This window comes from Anomalospiza imberbis, chromosome Z (genome assembly GCF_031753505.1).
Source record: "Anomalospiza imberbis isolate Cuckoo-Finch-1a 21T00152 chromosome Z, ASM3175350v1, whole genome shotgun sequence".
NCBI lineage: Eukaryota > Metazoa > Chordata > Aves > Passeriformes > Viduidae > Anomalospiza > Anomalospiza imberbis.
Window position 1 is genome coordinate 36335948 of NC_089721.1, and position 24783 is coordinate 36360730.

At 37.0% G+C, this 24783-nt stretch overlaps 1 protein-coding gene across 2 annotated transcripts in view; it reads left to right on the forward strand.

The window, feature by feature from the left end:
• GLIS3 (GLIS family zinc finger 3) overlaps nucleotides 1-24783 on the forward strand; it is a 195149-nt gene that overhangs the window by 75377 nt on the left and 94989 nt on the right. For both annotated transcript variants that reach the window (XM_068177058.1, XM_068177057.1), the window contains exons 2-3: nucleotides 1987-2168; nucleotides 6524-7651. In XM_068177058.1, coding sequence (XP_068033159.1) covers nucleotides 2064-2168; nucleotides 6524-7651 — 1233 coding nt within the window. In that variant the 5' untranslated portion in view covers nucleotides 1987-2063. The remainder of the gene's footprint in view (nucleotides 1-1986; nucleotides 2169-6523; nucleotides 7652-24783) is intronic.

The window sequence follows — 24783 nt, forward strand, 5'->3', positions numbered from 1 at the left end:
TGCACAGTCCTTGATTTCCTGATATGATAAAGTAGATATTATTGTTACTACTGAAATTTGTTTAAAGTGGCCTCTAAGTGAAATGTGTTATTGGCATCATCCAGGAAAGGATCAGTATACATTTGGTACATTTTCTCAATGCTAAATAGTAGGTTGATGTATTATTAAATATTCCATGCATACATATATACATATACACACACACACACACACACACACACACACATATATGTATACATATATATATATATACACTCTCCAAGCATTACAGCTGTATTTCAGTGTCAAACCCATCAAACCCACTTGGGCTTCTGACATTGTTATAGTAACTTCTCTTTTATATAATTTGGTGCAGAATATCTTTGGTTCTACATACTAAAGGCAATTTTCTAAAAAATAGCTAACTGAACATTTATGATACACACATACCTACAGGCATATTATGTTGTATTACGTATTTTTTATAGTGTGAATGGGGCTTGTAAATTTATTTCACCCCATCCAGCTTTTTGCTAAGAGGAGTAGTGTTCATGTTATTATCAGAGGCAACTTTTTTTTTTTCCCTAATGTTTGCTACTGGTTCCAATTTAATTCTCGGTAACATTATAAAATCAACTGCTGAGAAGCACATTGATTCAGCTTTATTGAGTTCAAAATACGTACTTTCCTGCCTCACAGGAAATAAATTTAAATACCTTCTCTATTTCTTTTGATTTAATTGCACGTATGTAGTGGGAACAGACAGTAATCCTACAAGAGCTTAAATGCTTTTTTGTGGTGTCCACAGTGGAGTTGAGTGCAGAATCAGGAATTCTCTTTACATATTTGTCCTTGGAACTATTTGATCTGGAGGGAATTGAAGGATTTGGATTTTCTTCCTTTGACTGGGAGAGCCATTATTGCCTTAATGTATTTCTCTCTGCAGTCTGCATCCCATCTGAAGAACCTGGAGAAAAAGTTGTATGAGTTGTATGCCCATATCAAAAGTAGATTTAATTTAGGAAAATGGGTTACATAGAAATACTTTTCACTGTTTGTCCTGATGTTGCTATCCTGCATTGTGGAGTATTCTGAACAGGGAAGCAGCTAGCAATGTGAATTGTATAGTTATTAATTTTCAGCTGTGATGAGAATTTGCTGGATGTCCAACAACTTCCATATTATGACCTATATTTCAGCTTTCTAATCTCAGTGTGGTTTAATGGAGGCAATCTTGTAAATTACCATCTGTGATCTAAATCACAACAAAAAGAACACTGGGCATTTTGAAGGTATGTCCCGGTGGCCAGCTATCTTTTGTGCTACTGTGTAATAGCTATCAGTTTGAGTCATGGCAGCAGTGATTAAGAGCAGACTGTGACCTTTAAAGAAAGACCAGAATGCTTCTCAGTTTGATTGAGTTCAAATTCCTCTACTTAGACCTCTGAGGACTGCTGGGTTCCAGCTGTAACTCTCTCCTGCTAGTGAAACTACTCAGCCAGTACTGCAGTCTGCATGTGTATCGGTGGTCTCCTTGCTTTATGCATTGGTAGTGACAGGAACGATGGAAAGGCTTGAAACGATTGCAGCTGCAGGGTTTGGTAGGACTCGGGGCATGGTGCTGTTCTGGCAGCCTCCTTGGGTTCTCTCTTCCTGTCTTCTTCATAGAAAGCTGTTCCTCAGCTGAGAACTTTTAACCTGGTGCTTTTTCTGATGTTTTTCTGTCATGCCTGGTCTTTAGTTTGTGTACTTCAGCACATGTTTTACATGTGCATAATCTATTAATTCCCCTGTAGAATATTGCTATTTATGTTTTGAGAAGTTTGCAAAGTTCTTGTTTTGGTCCCCTGTTTTGCCATCATCTGAAGATTCCCATTACTTTCTGGAGTTTGCAAAGTGATGTGATAAAAATGCAGGAGTTAGCGTTCATGGGATGCAACAATGTGAGTTCTGTGCCTCATGATGGGTTCATGAGAGATAAATACTAACCTGCTTTGTTTATTTTAGGAGGTCTTGATTATGGACACAAGGGCAAGTCCATTGGAAAAGGCTGTGGCAACAATGCAGTAGTCACCAGCAATCCCATGACAGTTCAACAGCTGGGACCTCTTTCACCTTCAGTGAATCAGCTTTCAACAGCATGCAGCCAGATTAACCCTAGCTTACAAAGGTCTATGGATGCTTCCAGCCTGAGTGCTTCTTCATCAGATACAAGGTCCTCAATTACCTTTTTATATTCAGTACTTTAAAAAGAGGGGGTTTTAATTCTTCCGTAATTCAAATGTGACATTTCTGATCATTAAAATCAGAAAATCACTCTCTGCTAAGCCATGGGAAATTGAATTCCATGCAATTTTAATTCAGATCATCTATAATAATACTGTTTGGATCATTCAAATAATGGGTGAAATTTGGCCACACAAAATCTTTATATGATAGAACTTTTTTATTAGATAAAGGTTGTTTTGTAGTCACTAACTAGATTTTTGTCCTAGGTATAGGAGTGTTATGGAGGATGAAAGCAGAAATAGTCCACATATCACATCTACATAGTGCTAAGTGTGCCACGTTTGTGCTTTTGAAATAACACCAAGGACAGACAAAAAAACATTAATGCTCTGCACATGTTCCTCTCTCCTCATCAAATGCATTTGCTTTCCAATTGTTTGTTTACCATCTGATAATTAATCAGATCAATTGTCCTTGAAAACTTGTAAGTTTCTCTAGTTCTGTTGCATAGTAAAGAAAACTATGACCACTTACTGTAAAGGTTGCCTTTTTATATTACTACCCCACAGAAAAATATTTATTAATTAATTTTAAATGCTTAAGTAAGTTTTGAGATTATGACTTTGAGTTTTGCCAGCAAACATGAATTAGAGGAAAACAGATATTTGAGAACCACCCTATAAGTACGTTAGGCACATCCGTGGATATTGAACATACAGTGAGAAAATATTCTAGTGTGTTATTTTGGAATCTACATTCCGCATTGCCTAGTGAGTTGAAATGTAGTTTCTTATTTTCAAAAGACCATAAGAGTCTTTATTCTCAAAGCAGTTGACATTTACTATGTTGCTTTATTACAAGTCAAGGGATGTTCCTGAAACAATTAAAATTGGTACTACACAAATGGAATAAAACCTTGCTTTACTCTTAAGGTAATTTTTAACATTTCAGTCACTTTAGTTGCGAAGACTGAGCCCCCTGGGAAAATTTACAAAATTAATTATGCTTCCTATGTAGACATGTGAGCAAAAACCATTCAGTGCTAAGATGATGACAAATGACAAATCCAAACGCATACCTTTCAGATCAAATAAAACTGATACTAGAAAAATATAATTACATAATTGTTACTTACTTAAGTTTTAGGTGTGCCTGTGTGGTTCCAAACACTGAATGTGTGGTTGAATATATCATGTCAGTATTGAGTTATACAGTTTTGATTTTATTTCAAAGAAACATTTACTAAGGGCAAACTCAAGTTGAAACTGTGGCAGAATCGAGGCTGTGGTGTCCCTAGAGTACCTTTTAGTGATTTATCAATGAAGGTGTTATAAAATAAGTTTATCACACAAAGAATGTCAATTTCAGCAATTTTTATTTTAATTTGTCTATTTGATAGGGCAAAACAAGTTTTAAGTCAGATTCTAACTCACAGACTGTCAAAACAGCGAGGAGTTTTTTCTTTGTTTGTGTTTTTTTGGTTGTCTGTTGTTTGGTTTTGAGCTTTTTTGGGTTTTTTAATTAAATTTCTTGAACTATTAACTGCTTTTGCCTAAGTGAAGTTGACTGGTTCCTCCTGGGCAGAGTGCCTTCTCTGGATTTTATCTCTCAGGCACTATGAACTGTGTTCTGGCAGCTCAACACAAACCAGACAATTTGTTGAATTTACCAAAGCTGAAGTGAATTTTCTTGATTTTTACTGATGGAAGAAAGAAACCAGTTGGCAAAATGAGAGTTTTGCTACACATAGCATCAGATTCTGCTGTATAGACCATGGAAGATAAAACCTACACCATCTTTTTTGAGTTTCTGCAAAACTGTTTTGGAGTATTCTGTTGTGTTGCATCAAACCAGATGTAATCCTGCCATTTGCTTTGACACAAGTCAGAAAAAGACCTAGGAAAGAGCAAAGGGTTTTTGGCTAATAAATAGAAGACCATGAAAAGAGAGAAGAACATAGTTTTAACTCTTCTATGTTTATGTTCAGGATGCTGGATTGTACTTTGACTTTGTGGCCTCTGTACACAAAGGGAGAATACAATGTAATTGCAAGTAATCTCTTGTAAATGTTAATTAAAGATCTGGTCCAAACTCAAGCCCGTTTAGTTTACAATAAGCAGATGCACCAATTAATACCATCTGAGATTCTGACACCCTGATAGATCTGGTCCCTCATTTTCATATTAGGTGTATTTATTTTCCTCCTATTAGAAAACTACTTAGTCACAGTGTGGGCCGAATTTTAAATAAATCTTTATTTTTTGGGAAGCTGGAATTTTTATTATTTTTTGAATTTAGATGCTGAAGTGCTGCTATTCTTCAGAATAGCAGGGTCTTAATTATTATATACTTGAAATTCTGGGCCAGCTTTTTATTTTTGTCTTATTATGAGACTTTTAAAAAACAATTTTTCTTCAGCTTCACTGATGGATATGCCCCTTTGTGTTAGGCATTAGTAGCTTTTTGTATGGCACTGGTCGTACTATGTATCTGCTTAAAATTCTTGTCAGTACAAAAATAGACTTTTTATTGATGCAAGATTTCTTTTTCTTTATTTATAAAAGAGAAGATAAAAACTTAAAGAAAAACTGGCAGAGCATCCGTACTCTCTCCTTATGTTTTCTAGGTATTAATCATAGCATGGAGAAATCAAATCTTACTTGTCTTGCTCTGTTGAAGACTGTGGATCTGTATATGAGGTCACAACATACTAGCCTGATTTAATCACCCCATAATGAGCTGTGCTTTAACAAAGCCCACTGACAACAGCCTTACTCAACTTTTTCACAAAAAGTCATCCCCTTTATCGAAATGGCACACAAGACTGACCTGATGGAGCAGACTCATTTTTCTGATTTCTCCCTGTGCAAATTGTAGTCAGCATGCTAATTGTGCTTTTGGTATGTAGTCTGTTTTGCAAGTGCTGTTTAAACCCTGGTGAAGTCAGGTAAGGTCCATGACAGTATCCTGCCCTGACATTGAATCAAAACAGGATGTTTCTTATTCTGATACAGCAGAACAGCCATGCTTTACAAAGCAAGTATCTTGCGCGAAGGGGCATTTAACCGTCTCTCCCACTGGTTACCACAACAAGGCTTGCTGTTCTTTTAAGCTACATTTTCCCTGTTTGCAAGCTATCTTACAGATACAGCACCTGCAAACTACTTCCTCTCTCTCTCAGGCTTCCTCTCTTTCTCAGGCTGTGCCAAGCTTCCCCTCCAGTGTCCTTGATCTGTCATTGAAATTTTGTGCTTCTTCAAAACTGTATAATTAAAATAATAAACCCAAGAATTAATTCTCAAAACAGAAGATGTACAGGCTTCTCTGAGATTGTCAGGTTTATCTAGATACATAACCAGTTCTTCCTATTGTAAGAGCTTCTTAAAAATAGAAATTTATATACTGATAGCCCCACTAGCTGGTAGGAAATCCAAATCTGCCTGGGTGTGAACTGGAAACAAAGAAATAAATTCAGTTAACCCTCAGCCAGCATTTACAGCCATGACTCAGGGCCCTTGATGCCCCTTTTGTTTCCTTTTTATCCCCTTTGTACAAAACAATACTTTTAAGGGCCTACATTTAGAGGGTTTTTATGCTATCCAAAGAATATTTGCAGCATAAAGAAGTTTCATAATATCTCTGTGAAAAATGCTCGATAACAGCAAGATTAAGCTTTCATAAAAAATTTGGATTGCTGACTTGGAGGCAGATACATCTTCAAATCAAATGTAAGAAACCTCTTCAACCAGTTCTCCTACATTATTAATTTATTTATTTTTTGTTTTGTAAAGTTAGATATTATCAGTGTTTATAAACTTGATACATAAAACTTCTGTAGGGAAGTATTTATAGTATTTGTATGCATTGACAAAGTCATTCAGGTTGAATATTCATTCCCTTTAGATCAGTTTTCTCTCTGTTTTTTTCAAACAAAAATAATAGCTGAAATAATAGCTGACTTAAATCATTATGGGTTTCACAGAAGGCAGGAACATAATGCTTTGGCTTCAGAAGTCCAAACCTATTTACACCACAATTGATGAAAAGATGTGCAATCTGCAATTCTACACTGGTGGATCAAGAATCTTTACAGTAACTTTCATTCAAAATCTTGAAGTTTTGAAGTTGGTCTCCTAAGTGACCTTTTCCCACGTATATTACCTTTGTATAACTACTGGTACATTAACTGAGTGTGCTAAACTTGAACACCTAATATTAGGGAGAGCTTTTCTCGCATGTAGCCTTTCCTTAATTTTAAGTGTGTGTATGGAGGTAAAAGATCTACTTCTAAATCTAACTGCTTACTTTATCATACCTTTATTTCAGGTCACTCTTGTCATGTGAGACTCTGGCCTCTACAACGTTAAGCTTGTCAGAAGGTCACTCCCCTCTGAGTATTGAACAAGAGTGGTCACATAGGTACAGGACACTTTCTTCTGTTCCTCCTGACCATGGTTTACAAAATGGCAGTGAGTTGGGGGACTTAATAAATTTTTCACCTGAAGCATCTACATCCAGTAACTCATTACCATCCTACTTATATGGCATGGAAAATAAGAATTCCCCTTACTCTAATCCTTGCCAGTCCTCAGTCTGGTGTCAATCAGCCTGCTCCAAAAAGAGAGCACTCTCTGTATCTCCTCTGTCTGAAAGCATTGGGATCGAGTTCAATACAATCATTTGTACATCCCCAACTTCTCTGGTGGCCTACATCAACAGCTCCAAGGCATCGCCAGCAAACATCTCCCCACAGCCTGAGGTCTATGGACATTTTTTGGGAGTGAGAGGAAGCTGTATACCCCAAAACTGCTCTGTTTCAACTGCCCAGAAAGCCTTCCTCATGGCGAATGGCAGTGTCACTTTCCCAGGGTATGTTGAGAACGGGACAGGTGAGTACCAGGAGATGCAGCAGCTGGAGCAAGCCAGCTTGCAGATGATTGCCACAAATAATATGGTGATCCAGCAGAGTGTGCTGCCCATGGACAGCCAGGCAATGGACGTTCTAAAAAATGAACCGCTGGATAACTTCTCAGGCCCTATTGTTGACATGCCTCTTTCACCCCTCGTGCTGCTACCACCTCCTCCACAAGGGCCGCCCCCGCCGTACCATGCTCACCAGCACCGGCATCCACACAGCCTTCCCAGCCACATCCGCCCACTGCAGGTGCTGCCTCCTGCCCCAGGTGCCCTACTGGAGGAAGATGGCAAGCTGGATGATTTAAATGGCAAGCATGGCTGTTGCTGGGTTGAATGCGGGAAGCTGTATGACCATCAAGAGGAGCTTGTGCGGCACATAGAGAAGATCCACATAGACCAGAGGAAGGGAGAGGACTTCACCTGCTTCTGGGCAGGGTGCCCTCGAAGGTTCAAGCCATTTAATGCCCGTTACAAACTGCTGATTCACATGAGAGTCCACTCAGGAGAGAAGCCAAACAAATGCACAGTGAGTCTGAGTTCTGTCTTTCTTAACAACTAAAGACTCTCTATTACTTAGGAAAATACAGTGAAGTTGTAATTCTGCCTTGGTTTCTCCCATTTAATGGTGTACTTTTTAAATTAGTCTGTGAGAATGAAAGACTGTTCCATCTTCTCACGTAAACAGAAAGGAAAGGTGTTCTTTAATGTGATACATTCCAACAGATAGGCTTAGACAAAATGTTGTATTTTTTATATTTATAAACTTTCATTGTAGACTGCAACAAGTGACACGGTAAACCTTCATAATGCAAAACTGAGGCACAGTCAGTACTTAAATATTTGCATGAAGGATACATGCAGGAAAAGTGCTGCAGAATAAATGTCACAATTTATCCTGAGAGATTCTTGCATCATGTTACACCTTTTTGACTTGAGGAATTTTCAAGACCTTGGATAATGTTACAACAAGAAACTGAGAAAAGTTGGGCATTTTTAAGGCAGCTGTTTGTTCTACTACTAAACAACCAAACTCACATACCTGTTTCCATTAGTACATTAGGAATAAATCCCATAATAATTTTTCTTTTCACAGATTCTAGCAGTGAGCATTCAACCCCTGAAGTCATGTTTTTCTAGCAAGAAAAGTTACTTAGGGTCACTGCAAGTCAGTCTAACACATAGGTAGTCACGTGGGTTAATAATCTGGCTGTAATCAGTTTGTGCCTGGTCTCTAGTGCACCATCTATAATCTCTGTAATTCAGATTCTTGAATTTCCTTACATATGGTCTGTATTTTGGATGATAATGACCTTAACCTTACTAAGTGCTTATTTAGTGTCATCAGAGAGCAACCTCACCAGTGCAGTTTTGAGTCCACAGTATAAATGATGATGAATATATAATTTCTAGGAATAACCACTGATTAAAAAACATATGTTTACATGTGGCGAAATTTAAATTAGTGCTTGGAGTATGTATCAGTGTATTATAATGTTGAATAATTTTTTTAGCATGAAGTAGATGTTTGCTTGTACAGTTAAGAGAAAAAGTTTTTTTCTTTTGTTTTTTTCAAAGGGCCAGTGTCCTGCCCAAGATAGAGTGGTTATCTTTCCAGATTTCCATCCTGAATTTAAAGAACCTACTAGAAATTGTGTTGTGATGCTAGACAGGTTTTTATCCTTCCCTTTTGTCACACCAGAGCCTTAACTCAGGCTCTCTGCTTTCTGAATATTTTTTTAAATTCCATAATTTTCTTTTTCTGCTGTCCGCATATATTGGATCAGGTTATACCATTAATTTCAGTTCTTCCTCAAGGATTTCTCATCACCTTTGTGGGAAGAGAGAGAATGAGGAAAAAAGAAATTACTGTGAGTCAAGAAAGTAATTTTTCAAGGGAATATCACATGTAATTAAAGATATGGAGAGAGACATCAGCAGATGAGTAAGGATAGACAGCAGGATGAAGAAACAGGGCAGGAATGATGAAAGAGCGCTGAAGAAGAGTAAATCCAAGAACCCAAGGTCTTTATAGTAGAAGAATCATGATGAAGGATCCTGTAATACTGGGGAAAACATCATGTTGGTAACACACTAAACTCCCTGCCCTTCCTGTTCAGAAAGGGTACTTACAATGACCTCCTGATTATAAAGCCCCCTTAGCTTTGAAGATCATTCACTGATGATAATGTGTAAGTAGATAAGGTATTTAATATGATCAAGTTTTTGAGATTACTAAGCCAAAACTAAAGTGCACACCAAGTCTTGCTGTGTCACCAAAATATAAGAGGTGTCTAGATCAGCTTCTCAAAGAGTGATTGGTTTTTAAACATTAAAGTGTGATTAATTTTACTGAACTGAAACAAGCATTGCTGGATTCCACCAAGAAGTTTGTGTATCAGAAGCAGCACGCACATGCTTATCTTTCTTTCATGTTGAGAATTTTAATTAAATGTAGAAATACCGAAGGTGATATGATAACCCTTACAATGTGAGCGTAAATCTGGAACATATGTCCCCTTTCTTGGGATAAGCAAGCAGAAATGTCATTCTTTAGCATGACTTGAATGAAACAACTTGATGCTTTATTCCTTTACCATTTCACAAATGGTGTGAATTTAGAAAAGTGTATTTGGCTTTCTAATGTCCAGCAGCCATAGTTTCTTGATATGTTTACAAAATTTACTTCAGTCAAACATCATACCTTTCTCACCAAGCAGTGAAATTTGCAATCATATCCATGATTTTATCCATGTAAGATTTTAAACAAAGATTTTAAGTGAGGTATTTGGGAGAACATTTTGGGCAAGATGATAATGAAGAATGACTTCCAAAGTAACAAAAAATTACACAAAAGAAATCTGAAAATTTTCACTAAAACTCTATGGATTTGTGCTTTTAAGTGCAAAATCAAAACAATCAATTTATAATTTTTATTTGTCCATCTAAAGTTTTTCTATAATTTATTTTCTGGTTCTAGATGTAGCATGCCTGTTTCTCTGAAATTACTGAATCTAATAGTCTCTATATTCACTGCCTTTTAGAGTCTAGTAAGAGGAAGTCCAGTGGAACAAGCAGGAAAAGGGAAGGAAAAATGCCAAGTATACATCTATTATATCAATGAACCAGATTTACTGTAAAAAATGTAGCAGAAGTAGTAAGTCATTGGGAGGAACTATCTTAGTGTAATCTATCAAGACATCCTGTAATCAAAGGCAGGCAGTTACAATGGTCATCATACTGCCATCACACACTAATCATTGTGTAAGCATTGCACATGTTGATGGTTCCCAACAGTTTGCAAGACACGGTCTTCTCATTGAGCACAATTTGCAATGGGTCCTAGTCAATATACTTGTCATGTCAGCATATTTACTTGTCAGTGTTGTTTATCTCTCTACTGCTGCTTATTGAAGGTGTATTGTTACATATTGTGCTGTGTATCCCTAAGGACTGCTGTGATATTACAGCGAGCTTTATTTACATCAGCAAGATTTATGACATTTCAGTAATTTTTAAGATGAGGGTTACTTCTATGTTGTATTGTAACAATAGTAGAGATAATGTGAAATTGGACACACAGCTTCATAAGCTGAACTTTGTAACATAATTTTATTCTTCTCAATTATTATTTTTGTGACAATGAAATAATCTCAGAAGAGACTGGCAGAATAGCTAGGACTTCAATACTTGATATGCTTATCGTTAAAACCAGAACCATGCTTATAGTTAAAATCAGAGTCAAGTGACCTCAGCTTTTGTTTTGCCACATCTGAGTTAGTATCTATTAACAAAACTATGTAACAAAAATTTAGGGCAATAAACTAAAGCTGCGAGCGATATTTTACTCTTTAGTTCCTGCTCATTCTGGATGAGCTGTCTTCTTTGATTCTGGAAGATAAAAGTATTGAAGGGTGAATAGTAGTCAAATATCAGCACATAAAAAGATGTGACAATCAGGATAATCAGATCCAAACTTAAAGTATATGTTTGGAATAGCAATTCTTTAAATAGTTGGTAAAATGCTTTGGGCTCCCTTACTATTCATTAAACATCTTTCATGTTCTATTCTAACTTACATCATCTGGGAAGCATTCTTCTTTTCAGTGACCTGGTTAGGTGACTAAAAAATTATTCATGAGATTAATAATTTATTTAGTGCCTGCTTCTAAACTTATTCATATAAAGTAGATATAGCATGTTCTAATGTGTTGTATTTATCTATTAATCTGTGCATTAGCTTGTACTTTGTTGGAATAAGTCAAAAAAGAAAAAAATATGAATAAAAATTCATATTGAAATGTAAGTAGTAAGTACAACAGTGGTTGAGATACAATCTGTAACTTTTGACAGCAGTTACCTCACAATGCCATTTGAGGCTTCCACAGATTTCATTTGGATTAGAAAAAGGCTGAATTCCCAGTTACTGTTGAAACCTCAGAGTAGCAATTGACAAATGCTGACCTTTGTTCTCTTTGTCTCTGCCTGTGAGCTTATTTTCTACTCAGGTTCCCTTCTTTTATTTTGAACATTTTTACTTTTCAAGTTCAGGTCCAATAGCAGGTATTTAATTAGCCTTATTGTCCTCCTATGCAAACATTAAGCTTAACACATTTTTTCTGGTGTAAGCAGCAGCAGAATGATATTAGAGATAAATTCCAAGCTCACACTCCACAGCTTTATTCAGATGCACTAAGAATTCTTTCCCTTTTGAAGCTGAGTTCAGTCTTGTTTCTTTCTGTAAATTCTGAGCTACACTTCCACCCAATGCCTTTAGTGTTGATGGTACTACATGACCACTTTTTTTTTAGTGCAGCAATTTGATGTGATATCTACCAATAAAATTGCTAATATTCCTGTCAGATTCGAAGCAACATCCATTTAACATCTGCTAAATACCTGAAATTATCCCACAAAGCATGTAAAAAAGAATGTATGTGAAAAAGAGAAAATGAAACTTAAAATACTTTTTTAATGCTTTTTTTTTTGGGACAGAAGCAAATTTCCTTGGGTGAGTATGAGTGCTTGGATGGATGTGTGTATGTGTGCTGTTTGAAGAACACGTGCTTGGAAAATGGTGTCCAAGTGGGAATTTTGATTAAAACCAGAAATGCATTCTGTAAAAATGGTTGGGACTTCTGTCTTTGGGCTTTAGCACTGTGTCGTCATATGGTATCTTATATGTGGCACGTGCAAATATTTTACAATATATTACATGTTTCTTGATAAGACCATATCACATCCTATATTGCACTGAAATCTTGATAAAACAGAAACTATAAAAAATATTGAATCTGTTTTTCCTTATAAGCTTGCAGAAGACCTTTCCACTATGCTAAAGTAGTGTTTGAGCACTTTGTCTTAAACAATGTCACAAGAATGATAATTCAGTTGTTGAGTCAAGTTGCTGAAAATTAGAAAGAGCTAAATTTACACTTGCCTGTTGCTGATTCTTTCACTAACTCAGTAAACAAACTGAAACAGAACAACCACAGGAAAAGCAGAGATGTATGATTAATTAAACTATATCATGGTGTATGGATACCTTAAGTTGGGCTTTAGTTGTCTGTTAAAAAGCTAAGCCTCCCTAGCTCTCACAAGTTTGTGCAATATTAGTAGTCTTCTGGTCATGGTTATGATGTCTTAGCTGTATAAAGAGAAAGTGAATTATGAGTTCTGGGTGTGCCTCCCCAAACAGCTCAAGCTCATGTATCACATCAGATGGCATCTAGTCCAGACTAATGAATTTTGCCTCTCAGCAATTATACTAATGGTCTTTCAACATTATCCTTTCAGTATGAAATAGATACCGTATTCATAGTTCAAAATGTAATGATAGGTGCTTTTTCTTTGGCTGCTGAAGATGCACAACTTGCGCTTGAGTTCAGTGAGGACAAGAGGGCCTCTGGTACCCAGGGTACTGACCCTCAATAGCAGAACATCTCTAAGCAATCAAAAATTGCACAGCAAGCTCCTTGCTACATGTAAATGATGACAGTGAAAAATGGTAGCTAGAGAGCTGTGGTTTAGGTTTCAGAATAAAATGTTTATGAAACATCTAACTTCTGTTTTTCTTCTAATTGATAATTTGATTTTGATATTAAGTATCTGAATCAGCGGGGTTTTTTTGCCTTTTAACTTATATAATTGAAAAATTTAAAACAGAACTTCGATGAAATTTTGCAAATGAAACAGGCATATTTTTAGTTTCATTGTAATCCAGAACATGAATGTGAAGTATCCCAAAATAGAAACGAACATTCCTAATTGCACAAACACTTATGTTTGTATGGAAAGGTTTCTAATTTATTACCTCTCTGTGGATAGGCACAAAAATATATTTTATTTATTTTTATTTCCCTGTAGCATAATTTTAATGAAATATATTTCAGATATTTTCCATTCCTATATGAAACTATAAATAAATTGTAAAATTAAAAAATTAAGAACTCTTAAATTTAATCTACTTGAAGTAAGGAATCCTAAAACATACTTTACATCTACCAAAATTTCAGCTACAAGAAATTTGGAGGGTATTCTGGTGTTGGGTTTTTGGTTGGTTGAATTTGGGTTCACATTATGGGTTTTTGTTTGTTTTTTAAACATAGGTTTTAAACTAGAAAATTACTTCAATTCAAAGCTGAGAGGATGGGGGAAGGGAGCTAATGTTACTGTTGATGGTTTGGAGCATGGGTTTGGCTTACTCTACAAGTCATGAAATCTTTATAGATAACTTCTGCTCTTTCCTGCTAATTTTCTTTTGCCTTTTCAGCATCCCTGTTTTGTTGGTGACTGGACCTCTATCAGGAATGAAGACAGTAAACTTTGAAACTTTTCATTCAGTGACAGAGAAGGCTAACAATATCTGATGGGAAAACAGAAAATGCAAGTTATGATACAGTTACAATAGAAATGGACAGGGACCTTTGCCAGAAAACATTATTCTGTTTTAAAGAAAGGAAGAGAGAAGTAGAGGGAACTAGTTAATAGATTGTGCCATCCACAATTGCAATGTTACTCCTTCAGAAAGGAAATACAGTTTTACTTAAAAATAAAGACCCTGTCGGCTTTATTCAGGTGATTGACACTGATTTCCTAAGGAGTAGGGGTTTAATTAATGCTTCTTGTGTTCCGTGAAAAACTTCCCCGACATCTAAATCTTATGCTATATCTCTGAACATAGGCTTTAAAAACAAGTGTTGAGCATTAAGCTGCATGGAACAATCACTGGATTATTTGTACTGAGTATTTAGGAATTGGAAAAATGCCAAATAGCTTTTTGCACTAAATATGTTTAGTGCACTACATATATTGAAGTATGTTGAAAGCCATACACAAATGTATGCTGAAACATTTGTACATCCTGAGTTATTCTTTGATGTTTTCTCATTATTGAGATTTAGTGTAAGATATTGTTACTGACTTAATGCTTAAAGGACTCAAGGGAAGGGACTGGTTCTGTTTTAATGGATAAATTGCAAAGCAATAGTCTTGTAGACTTCAGTGAGATTTTTCCAGGCAGAATCACGCACAATTCAGTGATTCCATTGATTTCTATGACGCATCTGGAATCACAGAGCCATTTAGGTTGGCCTTTAAGATCACAGAGTCCAGCTGTTTACCCAGCACTTGGGAGAAAAGAACAACTCCCCTTCATTACAGCTTCCCTTTGAAAGTTGTAGAGAGCAATAGTGTCTCTCCTGAATCTCAAGCACAGTAATCCAAACACTGAGAAGACAAGATTCATCTTGATTCACTCTGATCTGTGAAGCAATTCTGTCTTACTGCCATTATAGTCCCAGCTAACTGGGGTGGCATTTAGCAGGTGCTAAAATCTTGTTTGCTTTTACAGATACTTACTTGGAGGGTAGGTTTACAGAAAACTTGGACTGAATAAGGATTAAGCACTGTTCAGGACATGATTGTAGTGGACTCTCCCTGCAAGTAGTTGAAATAGGCACCTTGAACAAGGATGTTACCAAATGCAGCCAGTGCATTGGAGTGCTCTGTCACAGAAACGTGGGTGCTATTCATCTTGGGGTAACAGGGTTTGAAGAACTATTGAACAAACTTTTCTGAACAGGGTGCATGGAAAAAGAGTGGTTTTCTTAGAGCTAGTCGCTGTGAAGGTTCAGTCTGTGTCTGTGTAGAATGCTGGACTACTTAAGAAAAGCAAATTCAGAAAGGAACCAGTGAGAATGCTGTTGTGTCTAGAACAGTATCGATCTGCTAAATGCATCAGGGTTTGCTAAATGTTGCTGTAGCCACCTGGTGATTGTTTTCTGATACCACTTTTATCCACTCAGAATGCTTATTTTTCCTGTCAATTAAAGTCTGTTTCAATTTAGGGTTGATATTTTTTTACCATTGTTTTTATGGATATACAGCAATTTTATTCCATGAGTATTCAGCTCTTGAGAATTAACACTCATAATTACAAGGTTCAAGGTCACAAGTTAATCATTTTAGAGAAATGTCACTGTGGTAAGAAATTTTTTTTATGAGTTGTTTCTTCATGAAATGTTGAAATTTAATCTTATGCCACTGTCCATGAAACAGTGTGCTTGATACATAGAGTAGTTATAAATAATTTCCCACTATCTCTTTTTCTCTTTTTGAATGCTTTCTGTTGGTCATCAACTGGTACAAGCTCAAGTCAAAATCACAGCATGCCTTTATGTGTATTCTTGGTACAATTCTATAAATATGTTAAAACAAAATTATTTTTTTTTTTGCTCTTTTACTGTTAAACATTTACAGAATTGACTCCAAGGTTAATCAGATGTTAACATCAAGCAATGCCACTTTTCTTCAAGGTCTACTGTACTGTCAATGGATGTCTTTTCCTAATAATATTCAGATTTCTGTTTTAAGAAGTTGCAGCTATGCAAACAAGCTTATCTGAGCCAACAATAAAAAAAATCATTGATTTTAATTAGGAGTTGTCACGTAACAGAGAAAGACAAGGCTGCTTTATGAAAAGTCTGCTTTGCCTGCTTGCAAAAATGCATGGATTTCTTTCCAATGGCTTTCCATAATTGGTATGACAAAGGTCCAGTCCTGTGATCCCTGAAGTTTCCAAGTGACTCAGGCATATTTGTCCAACTTTGTTTTATGTATTTGATGGTAATTTGTTACAGAAGTTGGTAGATGGTATGAACATGAGGTCTGCTTTGTTTGTTTAAAGGAGTGAGATAAGCATAAACTGAATGAGAGAATATTTATGTTGAGATTGCTGAAATTATTGAGACAGCATTTTTAAAAATGAGCCACTGTTGAGAAACAAGGTTGCTCAGCTCTGACTGTGTCACAAGGACTCTTGAGTTTTGAATGACTGGATAAATGTGGTCTGAATCCATTATGTAAATTAACAATGTGAGTTGCTAAGTTGTGGCACTGATTTTATGCCTGCACCAGTAAAGCAGGTCCAGTATCACATAAGTTGTCAAGGAGACATATAAATTGAGCAAATATTGTAGAAATCATTATAATTGATAGACCTGTGGGCAGGGTAACTGAAAATATGCAACATCTCCCCAGTCAAATGCAGACAGTTAAAGTTAGTTAAATGAATCTCTGTGAAGCCTGTGTAGTGGCATTTCAGTGAATTAGTGGAGAATTTGGCTCCAAATTAAAAGCAAGCTGTTTGAAGGATTGTTGACCTGCTTTAATTGTGAGAAGGTTCTCAAAATCTATCATGCATATTTGTGAGGGATGACATTTTCTCCAAAGGCAGATGTTTGCTAGTTCTAGTTCTGATTGTTACAGTAGCTGAAGGGCCACTGAATGCAACACAAATCTTGAATACTAAGTCTGAATCATCATGGATTTTGAAAAATGGTGATGTCCTCCTTGGACACTTATCTCCCATCATCCTTCAACTATCTACAGTGAAAAATTTTAGATAGTATTTGTAAGGCTTAGAAGGCAGCAGAAATAAACTTACCATAGCAGGTTCTGTTTACTAACTTCAGTTCTTATACTTCTGTTATCATCATGGAGGTACTTTATTTTTTTCCATTAGGAAAGGAGAGATGGATCGCTGAATCAATCAACATGGCTTTTGCAGCTGAATTATGGTTAAAATGTTAACATTGTGCTATTTCATATTATATTTTTGCTGGTGTGACAGATCCTCTGTTACCATCAGGCAAAAATGGTATCAGCAAGGAAATTGTACACCTGGACACTCTTTGAACCTAAGGGAGATAGAGAAGGCCAAAGTGACCTGAATAAGGAGATTTCCAGGTTGCTTATGTGAAGGAGGACAGTGATCATCCAGCCCTTGAAGACTTACATGGCTGTGAAGTTCTGATACAATTTTATGTCTAAGATGTTAGGAGTATTTAAAGAGGAACAAAATATAGAAATTAACTGCTTTGGTAAGGATAAATAACTATGAGAACTTGTTGCAGTAAAAACACAACCTTTATAAAGGAAGAAGAGTAAGACAAAATGGCGCTCTATTTCTATTCCCAGTAGATAAAAATTCTAGTAGGTTATGCATCTCTCAGGCATTACCTTGAGACAATGTTTCTTTCTTTAATAGTGTGTATGTGATATAACTGAGAAGCATGAGGCCTTTAGTAGCTCAGAGAATGCAAAACAACATTGCAGCAGGGTGAGGTAGCTGCATATTCCTTTCAGAGGTAAGGGTGGAGTCATGTCTCAGGTATGAATACAGAGAGCATGTCTAGGGGTGTAGGCAGGTTGAACATTTTTGCAACAGACTGCTCGTGGCAGAGGCTGGAAACATGCTGTGGTGTGTCCTCTTAGATAACCTGCTGCTTGCATGTGGTATTTCTTGCTGCTGCTACTTGTTTCTCCAGAGGATGAGATGGAAGGACATGGTTGAGTAGTTTAACTTTGGCATGTTGTCATAAGGAAGAGGAGAAAATTAGGCTACCAGGCTTTACCTCATGTGAGATGAAGACAAAACACGAATTTGAAGCATTCTTGTTGTATGCATACTTGAAATTTGCATTATTTTTCTCAATTTTTAACCTTTACAGACACGATTCAGTTGCTTTTGTAATAGTTGCAAAGATTCTGCAGTCCTTGTGCAATTCTGTGTAGAGGAAACAGGCCACAATGCTAATCCTGGATATGTGGTATTTGGATCTATTCTGGCATGTATCCAGCAAGCTCAGAGTTTAGACAGTCAGCTCACTTCTGTCTCTTTAAGACCGATAGGTACAATGTTAGTGATCCTGATAGCCTCCCTCAGTGTACTGATAAGCCATAAAAACAACATCATGATCTCTAAAATGGTGGAGGTAATCAAAACACAGTTATTCTGTTTTACTTCTAGACTGACTCTAGGGAAGACACCAGAAATATTCTGTTGGTGTTTTAGAATCTGACTCATTGCTGGTGGGTTTGGTAAATACACCTTACTATGCTGTGTATTCCATCCATTTTCACTCTTACTGAAAGGCTTCTTAAAAAAAAAAGCAAACCCAAACCCTACTTTTAAAAATCCCTTTGTGTGGAAAGAGAGGGCTGAATTAAATAGCTTTAACTCTTTAATCTTTGTATGCTACTTGGGATTCTTTGCATTAACTTATACAGTATTTTAGTTTGCTTGGTCAATAGGTTTCCCAGAAACTGAACTGTGCAGGTGAAGTAACTTTATTTCTGAAGGTAAATGTTTAGGCAAAAGGCAATTTCTCTAAATGAAATGAGGGCCTAGTTTACTAACAGGTAGCCTTTTCTTTTAAAGTTGGTTAAAATCTTTACAAAGAAAATTGTTTCGACTTGAGTCACAGAAAAATAATTATTCATTCTATACATTCACAGTAACTTAAATTTTTTGAGGTCATGATCTCATAAAACATTATGTCGTTGCTGTCACACCCTCCACCCCAGTCACTGCTTCAAAAACAAATGCAGAGGAAGAAAATAATTTAAATGTATTATTTAAAGTTGCACAGGAAGTTGTGAAGTATTCAACCAGGGTTGAAAAGGCACATATATTTTGGGAAAGCTAAAATACTAAATGGAGCACACATGTCCCTGTTAAGGAACAGGCAGATTTATTAATTAATTATTTATCTTCTTTCAGTATCTTCATCTATATCTGCCTGCAGGGTAAGATAAAATGCTCTGTTCTGAGGTTGTGTCTTCTGGTTATGGTCATACCAGGTCTCTTAGCAACTTTTGGTCATTCAAGCTTGTTATATGAAAATTGGAAGAACAGCTTCTTAAGTTAGGAAAAGTACTATAGTTTTCTTCATTTGCTGATAGAATTATGTGCAAGATTTTGTAGTGTGAGAAGGTGAGCTAATTTACATCTGTGGGCATTCAGTTTCAAATGATTGTATTACCTGAGCTTTGCATGTTTCTGGCCCCTGCAAAGCCATAGTAATTCATAGTTTTTGAACGCATAGTCTGTTACAGCTCCTGAGTTCACAAATGCCTTTTATTTCCCTTTTGGAGTAGGGAAATACATATAGTGTGTTTATATACATATAGTACACAATGATTAATAAGTAGTAACTTGTGAAGTGTTAGTACCTTGATGGTTTTCAAGTGTTAACTTGAACCTATTAACTGCCCTATTAAGAGAAGGAACTGTCAGAATTGTAAAACATTCTGTGTGGGATTCAGTAAGCCTGGTCTCTAAAATACTTGTAGTTCACAGAATCACAGAATGTGTCAGGTCAGAAGGAACCTCAATGGATTGTCTGCTCAAGCAGGGTCATCCTAGAGCACATGGCACAGGATTGTGTCCAGACATTCTTGAATATCCCCAATGAGGGAGACTCCACAGCCACTCTGGGCAATCTGTTCCAGTGCTCAGTCACCTGCACTGTAAAGAAATTCTTCCTAATGTTCAGGTGGAAATTCCTGTACATCAGTTTCTGCCCATTGAGACTCTCCCTTCAAATAGATAAACACATTATTGAGATCTCCTATCATCCATCTTTTCTCAAGGCTAAACAGGCCCAGCTGCCCCAGTTTTTCCTTGTAAGAGATGCTCCAGTCCCTTAATTATCTTCATTCCCCTCCACTGGACCTGCTCCAGGAACCCCATGTACTGAGGAGCCCAGAACTGGGCACAGCTCTCCAGATATGGCATTAGCAGGGCTGAGTAGAGGGAAAGGATCACCTCCCTCGACCTGCTGTCAGTGCTCTTCCTAATGCCCCCCACTGGCCTTCTTGGCCACAAGGACACTCTGCTGGCTCATGGACAGCATGTTGCCCACCAGGACACTCAGGTCCTTCTCCACAGAGCTGCTCCCCCACAGATCAGCCCCCAGCCTCTGCTGGGTTATTCTTCCCCACCTGCAGAACCCTGAATTTGCCTTTCTTGAATTTCAGACAGTTCTTCTCTGCCCATGTCTCCAACCAGTTGAGGTCCCTCTGAAGGGCTGTACGGCTCCCTGAGGGCCACTCCTTCCAGCTTTTGTCATGAGTGAACTCAGAGGATGCGCCATTTATTGAAGTTACTGATGGAACTGGACAAGTTTTGAACCTTTGGAGACACCACTAGAGACAGGCCTCCAAACAGACACTGTGACACTCACTGTGACTCTCTGGGATCTGGTGTTCAGCCATTTCTCAATCCACCTCACTGTCCACTTGCCTAGTCCACACTTCCTGAGTTTGTCTTTGAGGATGTTGTGAGAGACAGTGTCGAAATACTTGCTAAAGTATCCACTGTTCTTCCTTCATCCATCCATATACCTGTTTCATTGTAGAGGCAATCATGTTGGTCAATGTCATGGTTTGGCAAAACCACTAGTGACCTTTGCTGTGAAGACTGGAATGACATTTGCTTTCTTCCAGTCCTCAGGCACCTCTCCTGATTTCTACAGCCTTTCAAAGATGATCATCAGCAGCCCCACATTGATGACTGCTAGCTCTCTCAACATTCATGGATGCATTCCATTAGGGCCCATGGACTTGTGGATATCCACTTTACCTACGTGATCTCTAACCCAGTCATCCTTGACCAGGAGAAAGTTTTCCTTGCAAAATTCCTTGCCCTGGTTTCCTGGGTCAGAGATTCCTAAGAGCTGGTCTTGTTAGTGAACATGGATGCAAAGAGGGTATGCATGATTTTTGACTCATGTATGTAATTAGCTGCATATTTTAGTGATAAAAAAATTCGAAATATATTTAACTAATAAAAAAAAAAATTGTTTAAAATTGGGAGTACTTTTTCCTAGTTAATTGTGGCCTGGAGTCACTCAAATTTATGCATTGGTCCTTATGGGGAAAAAACCTGAACCTTACAATAAATCAAGTGTTTGGTCATGTATAAGAAATTTGCGATCGATGTGTGAAATCAGAGAGAAAGGTAGGGAAGCAGCAAAGAGCTTGATCACTTTCCTTACATCAAAGATACCCAAGGCATTTTTATTGTGTTTTCTGTGGGGCATTGAGCACTTGACAGAGAAATACCCCTCCTACTGTCCTTGAAGATGGCCTCTTAGGAAAAGTGTCATTATCAGCTGTAACAATTTACTAGCTATATTCAGGAGGTCAGATGGATTTTATCATACCATTTTTTTCATTATTTTAAGGAAATTAATGAGATGCATAGTGATGAACATGCAGGTGTGTGGTACATGGTCCATACAACCATGTCTCAGGGTGTCCATCCCAGGAAATGTGAAGTTTTTCCTCACTTGATTTCCCTGAGTCCAGAGCTGGTTGCATTCTTATGTAGAGAAGGTGTTCAAAACATGTTTTGTATAGTTTTGCTTCATATTGTGTATATAAACAGACATTTTAATTTTTGAGAACTCCATTTTTCTGAAAGCCCTATTTATGTTTGTTATAAATATCTCTTAATAAAATATCTCTTGTGCAAAACATGCTGGCTCCCTTTGCTGCCTGTTAGAACAGCAAATGAAGTATCTCAGTCTTGGCTACTTGACAAGTGTATAATCTTCATGGCTTGTGGTAATAAAAATATGATAGTCTTACTGTGGATGCCCTTTGGTTTAAGTGGTGATGTATCAGAATACCCACATGTTAGGCAGAATCACAAGTTTCTTTCTTATCTGTTATGAGGAATTATACCATCTGACATGTGCATGGCAGAACATGAATTGGATTGCTAGAGGTATATTTCAAAGTAACATAAGTTTGAATCACTACAAATAGCTAAGTTGCAAGACTAATCCTTTCATAGATAATGGATTTCTTTTGAGAAATTTGGGTGATTCAGAAATATTTGAACAGAAATCAATCAGAAGTATCACCATACCCTATAAAAATAGCTAAAGCTGACTCTGCTATAGCTGTAAACAAGAGTCTCATCTGGCTAAACTTGTATTGAAATTCCAGCTTGCAGTGGAAATTGCAAATTTTAAATAAAGCCAAAGTAACAAAACACCATATGCTGTCCTGTCATTTGACTTTTTCTAGTAAATATAGCTATTACTGCTTGACATAATTAGGTTTCTATACTAATTTTGGAGTATCTACTTAACAGCACTTCTTTTATTAAGATATTAGGCGTATATTTTGCCATAATTTAACACCTGTAATCAACAATATAATAGCACTCTGAAACTTGGGTGCTTTTAGCATTTCTGTAAACACCGTCAAATGCTTTTAAAATGCCTTTTTAAGTTAGTTGTAAGTAGCAGAAAATACCTCTATATTTCAAGGGCTGATAACCTCTCAAGGAGAAAGAAAAATAGATTTCTCACTTCAAGCAGGAGACCATTGATGGGAATGACAGCGAAATGCATAATCGAGTTTTCTTCACGTGCAGTGTAGAACAGGAGCTACAAAACTTGGCTGACTCTGGATTAGTATTGATTGCTGACTTTTTTAAAAGGTATGCCTGTATTGTGTTTTGTCTGTTGAAAGAAGCACTATTAAAGGCCTTAGTTTGCAGTCAATTAATCTCCTAGAGTAATTTGTTTGCCTGATCCTGTTGCGAGATGCGCTATCCAGGTACAAGCCACTTTTTGTGGTGGCTAAAGAGACTTAGCTGATAAAGCAGTTTATTATGTTTCTCTGCTTTAAAGTAAATTTATTTTGCTTATGGAAAATGTTAGTATTTTCTGCTTTGTTTGAACTGTACCTCTGTGTTTTCAGTAATTGTTGTCTGTGACTTAGATCTCATTAGGATTATGCCAAGGTCACTGAATGGCATGTCAGCTTAATTACAGCAGCTCTCAAGCTGAACAGTTCTGACTCACAAATAGGAATTCACAGTTAGGTAAATGAACAATCTGAAATCTCCAAGCTGCATGCCATGCAATGGGTAGCTACGTGCAGTAAGATGCTGAGTGAAGACTGTATTCCTTGGCTCCAGTGAACAGCAGCTTAATTTAAAAATCCCTTGACTTGAAATGGGACTGAGCAGCCCAAGGGTGGGCTAAAATTGCAGATTTTAGCCGTCTTATTTTAAGCAGGTTAAAAATGAACAGTTTGTTTTCCTTATTCTATCCCAGCTGGACAGTTTTTCAGCAGCAGTGGTGTGAGATGTGTGGTACCCTAAAGGAAAGGCATCTGTTAGCAACAGAGTGACTTGTCCATTGCAAATAGTGAACTATTAAATAGTTCTAAGCTCTTCATAGGGGAAAAAATAAGGCCCATGTATCAGGTTAAAAGTCTAGTTCTTAAGAAAAGGCATAAAGCAGCCTGCACTAATTTGTGCCAGAAGTTTCCACATGTTGAAAACCATCTTATTGTTGAAAACCGTCTTATAATTATGTCAGGGTATGTGCCATTGAATGTGTTTTTGCACCAAAATCTAATATCTTTCTGCAGCTAAATGATTCATAAGAATTCTGTTTGCAAAGAGATACAGTTTCCATTTTTAGTTGTCTCTATTTCTTTTTGTGTTTTATGTTTTACTAAACTGACATGCACATATCTTAGAAATCTTATAAATCTGATGGCCTTATGCTTCTAAAATATAATTGGCTTTATTTTGTACTTCAAAGGTCATTGCTGTGGTGCCTATCTATATAGACAGCATATATATCTGTCAGATGCATCTAATAAAAATGTCAGAATACAGAGGAAAGCAGAATACAGCAAGAAACAGAATCTTCCTTCATGCATTCCCAAGTAGATACATCAATAACTTTTATCATTTTGCTTATAGTTAGTGCTTATTCAGATTAAATAAGATTAACTGAGGTGTTTTTGAGTACAGGTGTGACAAGACAAAAGTGCATTTTCCAGTTAAAAAAAATAGTAGTGTACCTTTCATGTTGTCCCTAAAGTTAAAATAATTGAAGTGTCTGAGAAATTCCAGTAGACAATATGTATGGTCAGTTCTAATGGCCAGACCTAGGCAATGATCAAGGGTAGAGTTGCGTGCTGCTATCAGTAGTGTGGTCCAGAAAATTATGGTCCAGATCAAAGAGGCCAAGAAATGCACTTTTTGAAAAACCTTATCAAGAGCATCTGGCATCCATTGGCTCAAAGCAACAGTCAGAGGAACCTGGACTAAAATTTTGGATTTGGGCTAGATTGGAAACCTAAGCAGTCCACAAATAAATGGTTAAAAAGCAGTAGCTAGAACAAAGCACTAAAGACTAGTGATTTTTATCAGAATACTGGGGCAGGATTTAGGATTGAGCGGTCAGTGAGAATCTCTGCTGTATCCTAGGGGGAGTAACCTGATTGTTCTGGGCTACTCTGTCATCTTCACAGTCTTGCCTTTCAGGTCCTGGAACACTG